Source organism: Malurus melanocephalus, unplaced genomic scaffold (assembly GCF_030028575.1).
Source record: "Malurus melanocephalus ecotype Western Australia unplaced genomic scaffold, MMel_1.1 scaffold_46, whole genome shotgun sequence".
Taxonomy (NCBI): domain Eukaryota; kingdom Metazoa; phylum Chordata; class Aves; order Passeriformes; family Maluridae; genus Malurus; species Malurus melanocephalus.
The window spans coordinates 968,762-983,844 of record NW_026623278.1 but is presented as its reverse complement, the minus strand read 5'-3'; the positions used below and the strand labels follow the sequence as shown (position 1 = coordinate 983,844).

At 39.9% G+C, this 15,083-nt stretch overlaps 1 protein-coding gene across 2 annotated transcripts in view; it reads left to right on the top strand.

Moving 5' to 3' along the window:
* The window catches only part of NOL4 (nucleolar protein 4), a 189,167-nt gene extending 174,852 nt beyond the window's left edge, over positions 1-14,315 (top strand). For both annotated transcript variants that reach the window (XM_057364997.1, XM_057364998.1), the window contains 3 exons: positions 2,087-2,267; positions 6,084-6,164; positions 12,365-14,315. In XM_057364997.1, coding sequence (XP_057220980.1) covers positions 2,087-2,267; positions 6,084-6,164; positions 12,365-12,558 — 456 coding nt within the window. In that variant the 3' untranslated portion in view covers positions 12,559-14,315. The remainder of the gene's footprint in view (positions 1-2,086; positions 2,268-6,083; positions 6,165-12,364) is intronic.
* The last annotated feature ends 768 nt before the right edge of the window (positions 14,316-15,083 follow it).

Below are 15,083 nucleotides of genomic sequence, written 5' to 3'. Positions count from 1 at the left end.
GCTCTGGAGGATGTGTAAATTCAGAGACAGCAGATCTGTGCATTCCAGACAGTGAGGATAAGGAGACCAATCTGAGATACTCTGCTCAGCTACAGGAGTTAGTCCTGCTTGCACTGTGCCCCTTGAACACAGTTTAGTCCTTGACAAATTTGCAGAAAGTCTGTTATTGAGCGCTGCAAAACTATTTTGTTTCAGACTCACTCTGAGTGAGTCTATRGCAGGAAGTATCATCTAGTTTTAGACATAAGGAGGCAGAACATCTGAGTCTTGAGAGTGTTAAAATTTTGGACGATGAGTTAAGCTATGTTGCCAAGATGGAACTTTACTGTATAGTTTATTAATATTCTCTGAGAAAATAATGTCTTTTCTCTCGTAAGAGATATCAGTGACCTTTGGAGATAAAAGGTAAATTATATTAAAGTTGAATTCCTGGCAAAAATACATTGCAATTCTGGCTGTTTGTTTAAGATTATTATTGCTTAAGAAAATGCTTAGGAGACCACTTTGGCCAGCTCTCTTAAAAATGTAAAGTTTTGCTTTAGCTCATATTACTGCCCAAGAGGCCCCATTCTTATTGTTTATGGAATTAATTGTCTGATGGTTCAGTGTAGCATATTAAATATTAATATTTCTGTTAATAATAGATATCTCTTCTCCCAAGTTATCTCAGTTGTGCTTCAGGTGAAGTCTCTTTCACCAACAAATATCTGCAAGATAGGGATGTCTTCATATAAGAGAAGTTGGTAGTGTCTTTTTGAGAGGTGGAACTGACAACTGCTCCTAATGCATACAGAATTCACAACCCTTTTTGCTTCAACACAGAGACTGGACACTATTTGAACTATTTGATCTCTCTAAGCAAAAATTGTAAAAAKATTTCAGACATTTTATAGCATTCTTAATATGTTTGGTGTATTTAGCAACTGTAAAAGGGTTGTGCAGAGGAGACATGCATAAAATAGACAAAAATCTTACACAAAGGGGAAGTAATTCTAGCATATCTTGTTTTCCAGCTAACTACTCTGAAAAGGTCTTTAGAAACACATCTTCAATAGATGAATYTTATTTGAAAACACTGAAATTTATTTCCATCAGATGAGAGTATAAAATCAAACCCATAAAAAAGTCAAGAAACAAAATGTTCAAATACATACAGACTTAATCAGGTTCTGTGTTACTGAGGTCCCTGTGTCAGGTTGAGCAGTCACACACTGATAGTTTTCCTTGTTTCCATCTACTACAACGCATTAAATCTTTTCTTAATGCTTTTGTTTATTTAATCTGTGTCATTAATAAAGTTGCTACTGCAGCATTCTGTGAACTTGAATGGAGATGAGGTACTCTAAGCAGTAGATGGGGAAAAAYRCACTTTCACCTGAAACATTATCTCMTTTGARGGAAAATTGAAAATTGTGCTGAATTTTGTTAAATATTATGTGATCATCAAAGAGGCAAACAGGGAGCATTGAGGAAAACTCATGGTGTACAAATAGGCGCTGCTCTTACACAGATAACAAAAGTTTTCAAGTGACTTTTGTAAAGGCATCCTTACTTTATRGCCTTTGTGTGGAAGGATGCTCACTCAGACTTCTCCAAACATAGGAATGGYGTTTTATTCCATTCCTCTATTCCTTCTGTCTTTTCTGAGACTGATACATCAAAATAAGTAGTTGGTGCATTCTGTATTGGTTTATCAAGAAATATGTGATTCTCTGACTTAGAAGAGCCACTCCAGCACTCAGCAAATGGCTTATTTCCTTTCCCACTATTTCTGGACTGAGTTGGATTTTGAAGAAGACGGTGAGCTCTTCAGGGTGAGAGGGTACATATTGTCCTTTAAGAAGCATTATGGTTGGCTTGTGGAGCACAAATAAATGAATATTCTCAGATTTTTAGGAAGCCTGTATTCTCACTTATTTTCATWGTTCCTTTTATGCTGGTATTTGGTCAATCAGAAACATATCTGTGCTTGTTTAAYATGCATTATACTTTACTGAAAGCAGTAGATGGAGAATCTTAACAATGGAAAAGACATTCTCATGCAAGGGAAAATGTAACCATAATTCCAAACCTTTTGTTTTTGCAGGATGAGGCTGCTCCAGCTGACAAGCAGTTCAAACAGGAGCCAGCCCAGGTCACTTACTCAACATCAGCTGTTTCCAGCACGCAGGAGGTGTTGTACATCAACGGCAACGGGACCTACAGTTACCATAGTTACAGAGGGCTCGGAGGTGGGCTGCTAAATCTCAATGATGCTTCTAGCAGTGGTGAGTTTCCTTACAAATTGCGCCTGTGTATGGATGTGCTGATATGCGTTTCCCCCTGCTGCACGGAGAGCTAGTCCAGGGGGGTCAATATCCATAGGCCATTATCACATAATGAGCAGGAACACACTCCTGCAAACAGCAGCTGCTGAGCAAAAYGCTTACTCACTGCATATGAGGCTCCTTCCAGTTTCAAGGACTGATACACAGTAGGGCAAGACTGAACCACAAGCCTCTAAAAATGGTGAGTAAAACAATCCCAGGCTAGATCTTCAGTCAGTTTGCATGACTTTATGAGGACTTTGTCATTATTGTCCTCTCCTACRCTGACCACAAAATGAGGCCATTAGTGTATTTTTGGCTCAGGTTTCAAAACACTCAGCTCTGTATTGTGTGGCGCAAACGAATTGACGTAGATTTCTTACATGGTCTYACCAGCCACTTTAATTTACAGCAGATAAGGATCTGGCATACCAAGTGTTAAATGAGAAATCAATATATTCATTTATACTCTAAACTAAAAATGATAAAGTAAATATATGTCACCATGGGGTTTTATGTTCCTCTGCAAATGACTGGTGTCATTTATTTAGACAACATTCCTTTCTTCTTACATCGGCATGCTTTTGTAACAACAAAAAATGTAAGCAAATTGTAGTATTTGTTTGAAATAATCCCTCATATTGATTTTGTACAAATGCAGAGTAATACCCTTCTGATAAAAAAGGGTATTGTCTCTCTGTCAGAGAAAAGTGATTACTTTGGAAGCCTGAGGTTTTATTGACTCCCAGGACTGTATTTAAAGAAATGTCTCAGAGGATGGAGAAGTCCCTGGGGTTTTGCCCTGGCTGATCCCTCTCTGGCTGATGAGAGTGCCAGTTTGGGCAGAGGGGCTGACTTAGGCAAGATGATATTGCTCAGCTACAGCYTCTGTATTCAGCATGCTCAGCAATTTTCAAAATGCTACTAGGGCTGCAGCCTACAGGGAGTTATTGGTATGTGATGTCCTGGGGGCCTTTAGTCACCTTCCTCATCCCCTACCCCTGCCTGCAAAATTCTCAAGGGTCTGTGTATATCTTGCAGTAAGTTTTCAAAAGGCTTTAAAAGTATAATACTTCAGTTGTCAAAAGTGTTGTTTGACTTARAGAGAGTGAATGATGATTACAATTGTTTCCATATTCATGAAGAGCGCTTCTGAGCTACTGAATATGGTCTCTGATCAAATATTTTCWTAAGACAAGCCATGGAAATCTGGGGTTTTTGTGAAAATGCACAAAAACTTTAAAATTGTCTTTTAAATTATGTCCAGAGAGGATCTGAGCCAGTTCCCACTGAAAACAGTTGGCATTTGCYCTTTTACCCAGCTAAGAGTAGGATTAAACTCCCCATGTGTTATTTGTCAGCAAAAGCCATCAATATTGTCTGGTTCATATAATCTTAAACTGTGAGGAATCACAACTGGTTTGTGTACTTGTTTTTCTCTTCAAATCTCTTGTAATAGGATACATTTTCATAACTCACATTTTTCAGGGAATTGTGGGGTTTATGCAAAAGTATTCTATGTCACTTCAACATGCAGTTTTAAAAAATTATGTACAAATTAAACACCATAAATTAGTCTTGCTTTTTGATTAGAAGCCACAATTTCTTTGTGCCTTTAACATAGAGAGCGCCAGTGTTTTTTCACAATTAAAGCTCGAGATAGTTTTGCATTTAGACATATGCTCAAACATTTCTTCTTCTTGYATTTCCTTACTTGCACTGGAAAATTTTATCTGTATAACCTCTTACTTAAGCCATTGCACCTCACCCATATGGCTGTGCACAGTTGGGAGGTTGTGCAAGTGTCTGTCTTCTCCACAGGGRTCCTAGAGGAGCCAAAGTGCATAAGCTCCATGAACCAAAAGTCTTTGTGTGCCAGGACTGGAAGCCAGCTGTAGATGCTGACAGTCTAGTTGGGCTGATGATTTGTGACCCACTTGCCATTTCAGGAACATCATTAGGAAAGTTGTGGAAAAGCAGCAAAAACCAATCAGCAACCAACCTAATTATCTCTAAGACGTTAAGGGTAAATTGATCTGGCTCCGGTGAAATGGCTCCACAGGAGAAATGGGAGCACTTGGAGGCCAATTCCTCGAGGTCTGTCAGTTCTCACTACAATGTCCTTGGTAAAAAAGAGCAGCAGTTTGAATTTCAGTTCATGGGGTAACCATTGCCCTCCTGACAGACCTCACAGGACTGCTGGTTGCCATCATTATGCTGTTTCAAGGACTCTTGTTCCAAACATATGCAAGGCTGTTAAAGTGGTTAATGAGTTACTTCTCTGGAGAACAGGATATTTACTTGCAAATTGTTTTCAGGACCTGAGAACTATTTTAAAAATTAAATTCCTTCACTATAACCTATGAGACATTCTTGTCAAGCTAACACATGTTGTAAAAATAGTGTAAAAATAAATGCACACCTCAGTCAGAATGTGTGTATAAACAAATGCAGTCTGGTTTTGTGCAACTGCTAAAACAGAAAGAAATTGCAATAGCTGCAGTAGCTATCTAAAACTCACTGCTCGATTCCCTGTTTCTGGGCCTTCCCCCATAGTAATATAATAATTAATGTCCAATTAACTCTCTGTCTAGTAGTCCAACTGATGCATGTATTTTGTATTCTGTGACTCATTTAATTTGGTTATTTCTTCTGTATAAAGTTCATCCCTACTTTGACCTTACAGCCTTAGCTGTCTGTTCGCCCAACTGTTTTGTGGCTCTGGCTCAGGGACTCTGTGCCTGCTGTTGCAGTGCTTTCCTCCACATGGGGAGGTCTGTCCTTCCACATGGCTAATTACAGAGCATAATTAGCTCCTTACACAACTGCATGGGGCTAGCCTTCATGAAACTGCTCAATATAAGCAAACAGAATGCAGCAGCTTGTGCAATGACCCCTCCTTTATCATGGGCTGGGAAAAAAAACACAGAAGGAAAAGGCACCAAGGTGTCTTTTTTCCCCTCCTTCTAAACTTTTTAGGCTAATCCAGCTTGGCTGGAAACATTCACCAAGCAATCTTGGTGAGAGTCTCTGTCAGCCTGTACATGGGCTGGGGAGAAACCTTTGGTTATGTTGTCCTTGATTCTYGTAGATGGTAAAGGAGAGCTGCTCTTTGAGAAGGGTGGATTGCCACAGCTCCCTTTTCTTAAGGATAATGCAGTTCCTGTTACAGAACTGAATGGAGAACCTCTGAGGTGGAATAGCTCACTGAATGTAAACAAAATTTGCTTGCCAGCTCTTAGCCAGCCACAAAGGCTTCAGCTGGCCCCCCTCTATCACTCCTGGGCTGAGCTTAGAAAAATGTCCAGCTTGAGGGCAGAAGAGTGAGGACAGGAGATAAGGCTGGGAGCAAAATYTCTTGATACCACCAGGATCTGCATGTAGCCTGAGCCTCCCCTGACAGAGTGGGATTGCCTTGTCTCCCCCTGGATTTTGGTCTGGTGTGTTGCTGTCTACCCTCTCCCAATGACTATCAGCTGTCAGCACTCTCTGAAAGTCATGCTGAGCTTTTTGGAGTCATGGTCTTCACAACTGTTTCATTTCCTGAAGCCCATTTTCTCTAAGATGTGTGGGGTGTGTTTCTGCTGCCATAGCTGGGTTTCCTGGATTTGGGACTGTTTCTTCTGCATCATTGTCTGGTTTTGTAGGCAGAAATGTCAGTCATTTGTGTGTGTAAAAAGAGGGTGTTTCAGACTCGAYGTTGGACTGGCCATGCAGGACATGCCCTCGTGTCACAGTAAGACAAAGCAGCTCTTGTGTCTCCATTTCTCCYCACAGATCTGCAGCCTACCTCCACCACGGCCACAACTCAGCACTGCATCCCAGGCACCACGAACGTCCAGTCCCCTTCCAGCTCAGGTGAGTYCTTCAGCTAAATCCTGATATTGCTCACACCATGGCAAATCCTGAGCCCTGGCAGGCTTCTCTTTGAGCCTCCTCTCCTGTGGGCACGCTAAACACACTGCTCGCTCCTCTCTGCTGCTCTACTCTGGAGGTGATGCCCTCCCGGCTGTTCCCTGCTTTATCCAGGTGCCAGGCAGCCCTCCTGCTCCTCTGCCTCCTACTCCTTCTGCCTCCTGCTCCTTCTGCCTCCTGCTCCTTCTGCCTCCTGCTCCTTCAGATGGTGCAGCTCTGCTGAAGACAATGGAGTCGCTGGGGGAATATCCCAGAGCAGGAGCTGCTGACCAGGGATGGCTGTGCTGCTCTGGGACTGGGAGAGAATTGCTGAGCCCTCCTGTCCACTCCACAGGGACAGTAGGAAAAGCGCCTCTTTTCCACATCCACAAATTTGGTCAAGTTGTAAATTTCTGTAAAATATTGGCTTTTGCATGATTGACAGAGGTTTCTTGGTGATAAGCTAGGGGGAAAAAGAACAGATGGGAATATCCAATATGTAGGTAGTTTTTTAATTGGTGGGTGGGTTACATATTGATTGGCTAGCCGGGATGTAGGGGTGGAATGGGGTTTTTGGTGTGATTGCTCTCTCTAGACTTTCCTTACACCTCTACTATTGTACTGTCTTTAAAATATGTTCTCCTGATGAGAGAGAACTTCTCTTCCTGGGAAGAGAACACAGTTTTCCTCTAACACAGAGATGGCGCCCAAAGCATGAAGAAACACAGATAAAAGAATGATAGAGTAAGGAACTTGGGATAGTGTGTTTAACCCCATTTGAAAAAACCAAAAGATGGGGTTGGGAGAGGTTAAATGGCTTGACCTATATTTTGGCAAAGGTGGGAATTTCTTGCTGGAAAACTGGCTGAATTTTGTGTAAAGACCTTCCAACATTCATCTTCCCCCTTCCTCATCCTTTTCAAATTATCAAACATGTGGCACAAGCAAGTTCTAGTCTGTTCCTGCCATAGGGATGGAAATGGAATGTCTGTGGATGTATTGGGCAGCATTCTACTTTCCTCCTCTGTGCAAAGCTGAGGAGACAACTGTTAAGGCAACCCAGGTACACACAATTAATCTCCTGAGGTGGATGGGAAGGGTCTCACAGAACCATTTAATCACAGACCACTGTGTTTCCTGATTGCTGAGAATGAATGATGGCTGTAGGCATTTCTGTGTTTTCATATCTCTTTCCTCAGGCAAGACAGCATTTTTTTTTCTGCTGTCTAAAGTAGAGGAAGGTGTGTCTTCCAGAGGGAGAGGTTTAGAAGGGAGAAAAGAAGCTTAAAAGGTCCAATTCATCCGTTTTCTGGTTTTTTATTTCTCCTGGTACTTGAAGCAGTACTTTTAGGCACATCTGTTCTGTGTTTGAAGGCAGGAGGAAAAGAAGCATTGACAGATGCATAATATCACAATAAAACATTCTTATTACAATAAATACATCTGATTTGGAAAGAAAAGATAGCATACTTTGACAGGTGYTTTTCCATTTCATTTATTGGAGTAYATAAGAATCTAGTCCAATCTCTCCTCTAAAGCCRCTCATGGGGAAAGAATGGGAGAGGATAATAGGTGCAATAGAAAAGATACACACAAGAGATGGGCAAATACTGTTTTCTACAAGTAAATTCGACWGCTTTTTGCATTTTCACTTATGAAAAAGGTTGCTTAGCTATTAATGAAAATGTAGAAACATAGATGCTTAAGCACATAAAGCTTTTTAAAAGATTTTTTTATTCTATATTATTATATACAATAATGATAAACAATTTGAAAGTCACTGACACATTTACTATTCTTTCAGTAGTTGTTAATCACAAGATTATTGGCTACCCAGTGGCTACATACAATTCTTAAGGGAATTTTGCTGAGACAGTTGTTAGTGTCTAAGAAATCAGTATCAGTACATCTACATCTGACCCATATTTTGGAATTTGATATAAATCACGTTGGTAATGAGTAGTGCATGAAGCAGTAACAAGTTCCATTAGAGTCTTGTAATTTACAGAAAACCATTTGTTCCACAGTGTATTTAGTGGCAGACATTCCTAGCAGCTAATTTGATTAATTTTTGTGTAGCACATGAAGAGTGGGTTTTTAGAGTTTTCATATTCAGCTTGATGTGGTTCCAACAAGAACAATTGCACCTCACAGGGGAAATTAGGTCAATGTAACTGGACAGAGGTRGTAAATCAAAAAATATTCTCATGTTAAAGTGTCAATCAGATGGCCTCAAACAGAGGCAGAGGAACAATACTTTATTCTTCTCAAACAGTATAAAAGAAAGGATCTGTCCCAGCAATTTTTTAACTCACTACTTGGAAGAATGTTGTGCTGTTATAAAAATATGGGAGATGGCAATTTCATGTTAAGGGAAAATGCACTGAGAGAAAGAAATGGAAATGAGTCTTCTCTCTTAATCTCTTTGGTATATGCTTAATCTTTGTTTGCTCAACAGACATTGTGGAACCCAATAATGTTTGCAATCTAAATTTTTAATGGTCCTGAAGTACTCCAGAATAGGAAGCAGTATGCTAAAAAGTGCAGTAGCATCTTGGAGGAACCTGACACTGTAAAATTCATTGCAAAAACATTCAGATTTCACTCTTTACAAGTATGCACTTTCTTGTTCCTGTGAGGGCTGGCAGCCTAATAAATAATGTTAGATACACTAAAGAAAGAGTAAGGATAGTTATTAAAAGACATGATGGTGAAGCTGTTCATCATTTTCCAGATTCAGTAACCTGTAGTGATGGCTTCTGGAGGTAGATGTACATGAAGTGCCATTAACCAGCTATTTTAAGCCTTCAGAGTAGCTGTGGTTTATTTGTCTGGTTAGAGATATTGTAGGTGTGTAGATTTCCATATTTTGATAGTAGATTTGAATGAAAATACATAGGAAAAATTTACACAATAAGAATGCACTTATATGTTGCTTTTATTCCTTAGTTCTGAATGACCAGATCTGAGTGATGAAGCTACAAATAAGTCATAGCATTTCAGTATTCAGCAGCCTGGCCAACCTTTGAGAATCTCTGTTGCTGCCAGTGAGTGTCTATCATAGCTATTAAAAGCTGAGACCAGTATAACACATTCTGTGACTAATCTCTGAATGAGGTGTTCTCCCAGATATAAAGCTTGGGCTGTCCTAGGTGAGCTTTAGAGGTGAGATGTAGGGGTCACATGGCACAATTAAAAGAGCTAAAATCTTTATCTCCACATGAAGTGTGGCTTGTTCTTTTCTGTTCAGTTCTCTGCCAACTTTCCTTCCTGAAAAGGCACGAATGTACTCACTGTCCCAAAATCATAGCTGTGAATTTTTTTTTCTGTGTGTGTGTTCCTTTGGTGTTTGTTCCTCATGAGGGTGTTCTTTCAGGGGGATGAGTTAGCAACACTGTGAGTTGTTAAATACAAGGCAGGAGCTGGGGAGTGACATGAAATCCCATTTTCCTAATAAATAGAAATAAAAAAATAAACCCACCAAGTAGTTTGAAGAAGCTGTGTAAGCTAAAAAACTGAGATAACTTTTTTTCTTTGTATACAAAGAAAGCAGCTTGTAGCAGGGTACCAAGCTCTGACATAACAGAAATCTCCCAAACCAAGASAATTTTTGGGTTGTGATTGTCCTTTGTGTATACAGACTGCCATCCGGGTATTTCCAGTACCTCCAGGATGCAAAGATAAATAYTCTAAAGAGCAAAGAACTTGCATCATGAAAATTAACCCAGACATCTAAGAATACAGGTCTTCCTACTGTGTAAATAACTGACCCTATAGACTTGTGAGGGCTTAGACTAATTTGTGCATTATGGACATGTGGTCTTCTCCTAGTTTTCCTTCCAGAGTGGTGCCTTGCACCATCAGTTTGTGTGTGGAAAACCTGAGAGGTCTGAGCAAGCACATTTCCATGTATATTATACTTACGACAGACATAAACTGATAGCCTATTCTGTCACTGAAAATCTGGATTACCAATGATAAAAGCCCTTCAGTTAAATTTAAGAAAATTATGCTCTGTGCTGCAGAAGGTCTCTTCTGCCAGATATTGTGTCTGTGTGTATGTGTGTGTGTGTGTAGCAGTGACATGAATGAAAGTCAAGGAAAGAGCATAAAAGTTAAAGTAGGTTCATATGGAGYACAATGCCCTCAAAATGTCAGTGGCATCTTTTTCACTACTGCCTCAATAAATATAGAAGTCTTTAATGGCTTCTTACAACCATTCAGCCCAGCTAGCTTTTTTCAGATTGGTTTACCATTCTTCCCTGTGCTGGGTTAAGATTTTACTTAAAAATATCCTCTGAGCTTCTTCACACTGTGACCATTTTCCTTCTTTCCGAAAGAAATTCATGGAGCTAATTGTGCTTCTATTTATCCTTTATATAGTGGAAGTAATTTAAAAGTCAGTTCATTTATGCCAGTGTAAAACCAGATAATACAAGTTTTAAGGCTAAGTGCTGCTCATGCTAGTTGTGTAGTAGGGAGTCAGATCTAATAGACCCTTTCTGTCTGAGTAGTTTCTTTTCATAGTCCCAGCTTTGCTTTCATTCACTCAAGGAGAGATTTTTCATTAACTTCAGTGAGTGTGGGGACATGGTACTCTCCACATTTTTTGTGGTCTCAGCTGTACCTCTGCATAGATGGAAAGAAGTGAGAAAAGTGAGAAAAGAAAGATTTATTATTTCTTTCTTTCTAAAAAAAAAAAAAAAAAAAGAAAAAAAAGATATGACTAGCTCTTCAGCTGCTGGAAATCAGGCATCTCTGTCCATTGGTGCTTAAGACTGCGAGTCTGGTTTTGAATCTTATGATTTTGGTGGGACTATTTAGGAGAACTTCCAGCATATGAGTTGCTGTGTTCTGTGTTCTACAGCTGAACATGCTAAATTTTAAAATTATCCCAGTCTTTGCTGGAAAGACATGGCATTGATATATATTGTCCTGATCAAATTGAATTGTGCCATTTTTCTCACAGGAAAGCAAGATATGTTGCTTTGGATAGCTTGATTCCAATCAAGCATTTTTTCCAGGAGAGCATTAAGATTAAGATCAGGCCAGGCTGATCTTCTGCCTGCCAGGAGTACAGATTTGTTACACTGTGGAAATGATAGAGCAGTATTTCCCAGATTTGCACAAAATATACTGTTTAAAGATATACTTGCCATTTTATCCTTCAGTGTACGTTCAAAAAAGTCCTTAGTCCAGTTCTACCTGTATAAATTTACATCCAGGAAGAAAAAAATGTGTTAAGTGGAAAATGCAAATATTTCATTAAAGCACCATGCATCTTAGCTGGCTAATTACTGATGAAATGGCCAGAGAAATTCCACACAAAGCCAAAGTTCATGATGGCAGATGTTTTGCCAATCACAGTAACCTGCAGACTGCCCTCAGGAATGCAATCTTCATATGAAGTATCCATGGTCTTGAGAATATTTTTTGAGGAAAAGTGTTAAACATATTTCTAAGAGCTGCCAGTGCAACACAGCGATTGCTGCAGAATCTCTCGACAGCGTTTCAGCCTTACAAGATCCTTGCAATGTATTGYCAGCTGTATGCAGCCCTCACAGATGAGAGTGAGCTCCTCGCTGTGGCAGCCAGATTGTCACCAGCCTAATCTCATTCATGAGCAGCTATTTATGTAAGTGATCAGACAGCGTCAGGCAAGCCATGTGAATGACCATTTATCTACGTCTGCAAGGGATTCACAATCTGCCCACATGCTGATTGAAGCATAAAATGTGAAAATAGTTATCTAGAGAACATAAGTCGTATTTTCTGTGATAAAAATTGCAAGTGTGGATAGTGCCATGAAGTCTACGATGGCAGCTGGAGCTGGGGGGAAGCACAGAAGATAAATCTTCTGCCTGATCACCATTGTCAGATCCCAGGGAAGGGTTTGGGGTGCAAGTGGCTCACRCTGTTGGGATATGCCCTTGGAGGGTAATTTTCTGCTGTCCTCATGTTCTCTAAGTGGGATCTGTGATACATAAATATAAATTGCCGTGGTTCTTGTAATGGCAGCTGGTAACAGAACAGTCATTTCTTATTTTTGCTACTTGCTCTCAGCTGAGAGCAGATCTTACGACTCTGCATTTGTATCCACAAATCTGTTAAATGTCTCTGGCAGCAGATCTGAAGTTTCTTTCCTTTCCCTTTGCTGTCTGCAGGTCCAACAGATCTCAGTATGAAGAGGCAGTTAGCAACCAGCTCTGGATCCTCCAGTAGTTCCAGCTCTAGACCCCAGCTGAGCCCGACCGAAATCAACGCCGTGAGGCAGCTCGTGGCAGGGTACCGAGAATCGGCCGCGTTTTTATTGCGCTCCGCAGACGAACTGGAAAACCTTATTTTGCAGCAGAACTGAGTCATGTGACCTTCACACCGGCCTGGTCTTATGTCAGAATTTCCACTAATGACATTTTGATTTCCCAGAGCACACACTTCAGTTACTGCACAGTCTTTTAGGAGAGTTAATTACCATAATGCCACACTGTTCTTGATCCATAAAGTGATGTGTTAAGGTGCTTCAAGTGAACTTCGACCTCTGGTATTTCCGAGGTACTTTACTGTGTCCAGCCTATTGCTTTTGTTTTAGTGTGTCAGCATAAATATCGAAAAAAGTGGCTAGAAATTAACTCATTCTAACAAGTGGAGGAAACAGAAGATGCTGTGATGGTTTTTTAAAACAAGTGGTTCAAGATCCAAGTGCAATATTAGTGGAATGTGATACTGACTCATTGGACTTAAAGCTGCAGTATATGGCAAAACATTGCCAAATGTCCTGTTGCTACAGGGCACAATTGCAATTAAAAGGATCTTGTATTTTAAAAAAATGTAATTTTTATAAAAAACGAAACAAAAGATTTTTGTTTTCATTCAAGATTTTTCATTTTTACTTTGGTAAACTTTTTCACTGGTCCTGAAAATGTTTTGAGGAGCTATTTTAAGTCCCCCCTTCCTCTCTTGAACCTCTGGCTGTGCCCTTCTCCCCAACTTCATATTCTTTCTACAATGAGTAACTCTTGATGCTGGATAATTCCTCCCCTGTGTACTGTAAATTGTCATCTATGGAATACCTTCCAAAGGAAGTATGCATTTTCTGCATTCATRCCATTCTCAACTCCATTCTGTAATATATTGCAGCTTTATTAGCGATTAATAAAGAGTTGAGCGTTTTCTAAAAAAGACATATCGTTGAGAAAAAAAAAAAAAGATTAATTGATTTCTTACGGTGAGCTCATCTGACTCCATGATCACTGCTGCTGTCTTATACAAGTCCCTCTAGTTGTGATTGGATGTAGATGATGAATGTTAAGAGGTTGCAAGTGACAATCTGAAAATTTGCACTCTTGTGTGTATTTATTTTTTTTCCTTAATTTAAACAAAATTCTTACCAAGGAAGGTCATTGACACTTCTGGTATAATTTGTACAATTCCCAGGCCTAGCTAAAACCTGTACAAAACTGTAAGTGGATGCAGCTGCAACTATAATAAAACTCTTCTCTCCCCTTCCCCACTCTTCCCAACCCCTCTATTTCTTATTTTATAATATTGATTACACATTAATGGTGTTTTCTTTGTGCACTATGGCAGGCTTCTTTTTAAGTATATAGAAAAAAGTACTTTAGTTTATGCTTATTGTACTATCTGTTCTGTTGTTTAGCTTTTGTTGAATAACAAGTTTCTTGTGCATTCCTAAATTTGCCTTATTTCATGTACAAAATTTTATGTAATTCCGTTTTTGACAATGAGTTTGAGGCATCAGTGATATTTTATATCTACTTGTTACATATAGTTTTCCAAGTAATGACTGTGATTGTGACCAAGTAATGTGCACTTTTTCTTGTAACTGTGGACATTGCTATGCTTTTTTTTTCTCTAGTGTTTCTAGAATTATTGTTGCTTACAGTTATGTAAAAGAAAAAGAACTTTTGTGATACTGTTGGTGAATATTAATGTGAAAAAGCCTATGAAATATGAGTATTTTGGAGGTACATAGATACACAAACATCTCTAAGTTGTGGACCGACGTTCACATATTTAAATGAGGATTCAAAACCTGAGGGCTGGAATCATTTCCTCTGTTTTGTTTGGGTAAATAAACAGATTTCTGTGTTTAAATACACTATTGTGAAACATTATAACCTTTAAATGGAATGGCATTTAAAGCTTTAACTGTTATGGTCCTTTAACAGGGAAAAGGGCCTTCAGTCCAATTCATGCAGGCCCTCAAACATGGCTTCTCAAAATTACTGAGTAAATCCAGTAGGATTAAGTCAGTGGCATATATAATGTAAAGCTGGCTGGAGGGAACACCATTTTGTCACTCTACATTTGTTCTTAAAACTATTGGATGTCTTTTTAGAGGCCCCTGTTCTTGGCTATGAGAACATTGTTGAAAATCCTTACCAATCATTGCCCATCACCTGGAAGATGATTTGTTCCTAACATCATCTCCCCAAGCCCCTGAAAGCCTGCAGCTCCTCTCTGCCCTGGATGTGGGGTTGTCTCAGGTTTTGTGTCACCAGCAATTCAAAAGCCCCTTGAGAGCCAAGCACCTTTTTCCTCTCTTCCCCTTTCAGATGTTACACTCTCTCCCGTCTCCTGCATGCCGGGAGGGGATGAAGCAGGTACCTTGGGCCGGGTCACTGTGTTGGCCTCACCCAAAGAAAAGCTCTGGCATCATTTTCCACAGACAAGAGTGGCAGCTATGCCCAGACTGTGGAGTGTCCTTAGTCCTGTTGTGCAGGCAGCAGGTSTCACACTGACAGCTAAGCAGCAACCAGCAGTTTGTCCAAGAGGATGTTTGCCAGCCAGGAATCCTCCTCAGCTGAGCAGCCTCAATTACTTTCAAGCTGTTTTGCTAAATCCAGGTAAGGACAAGAATCT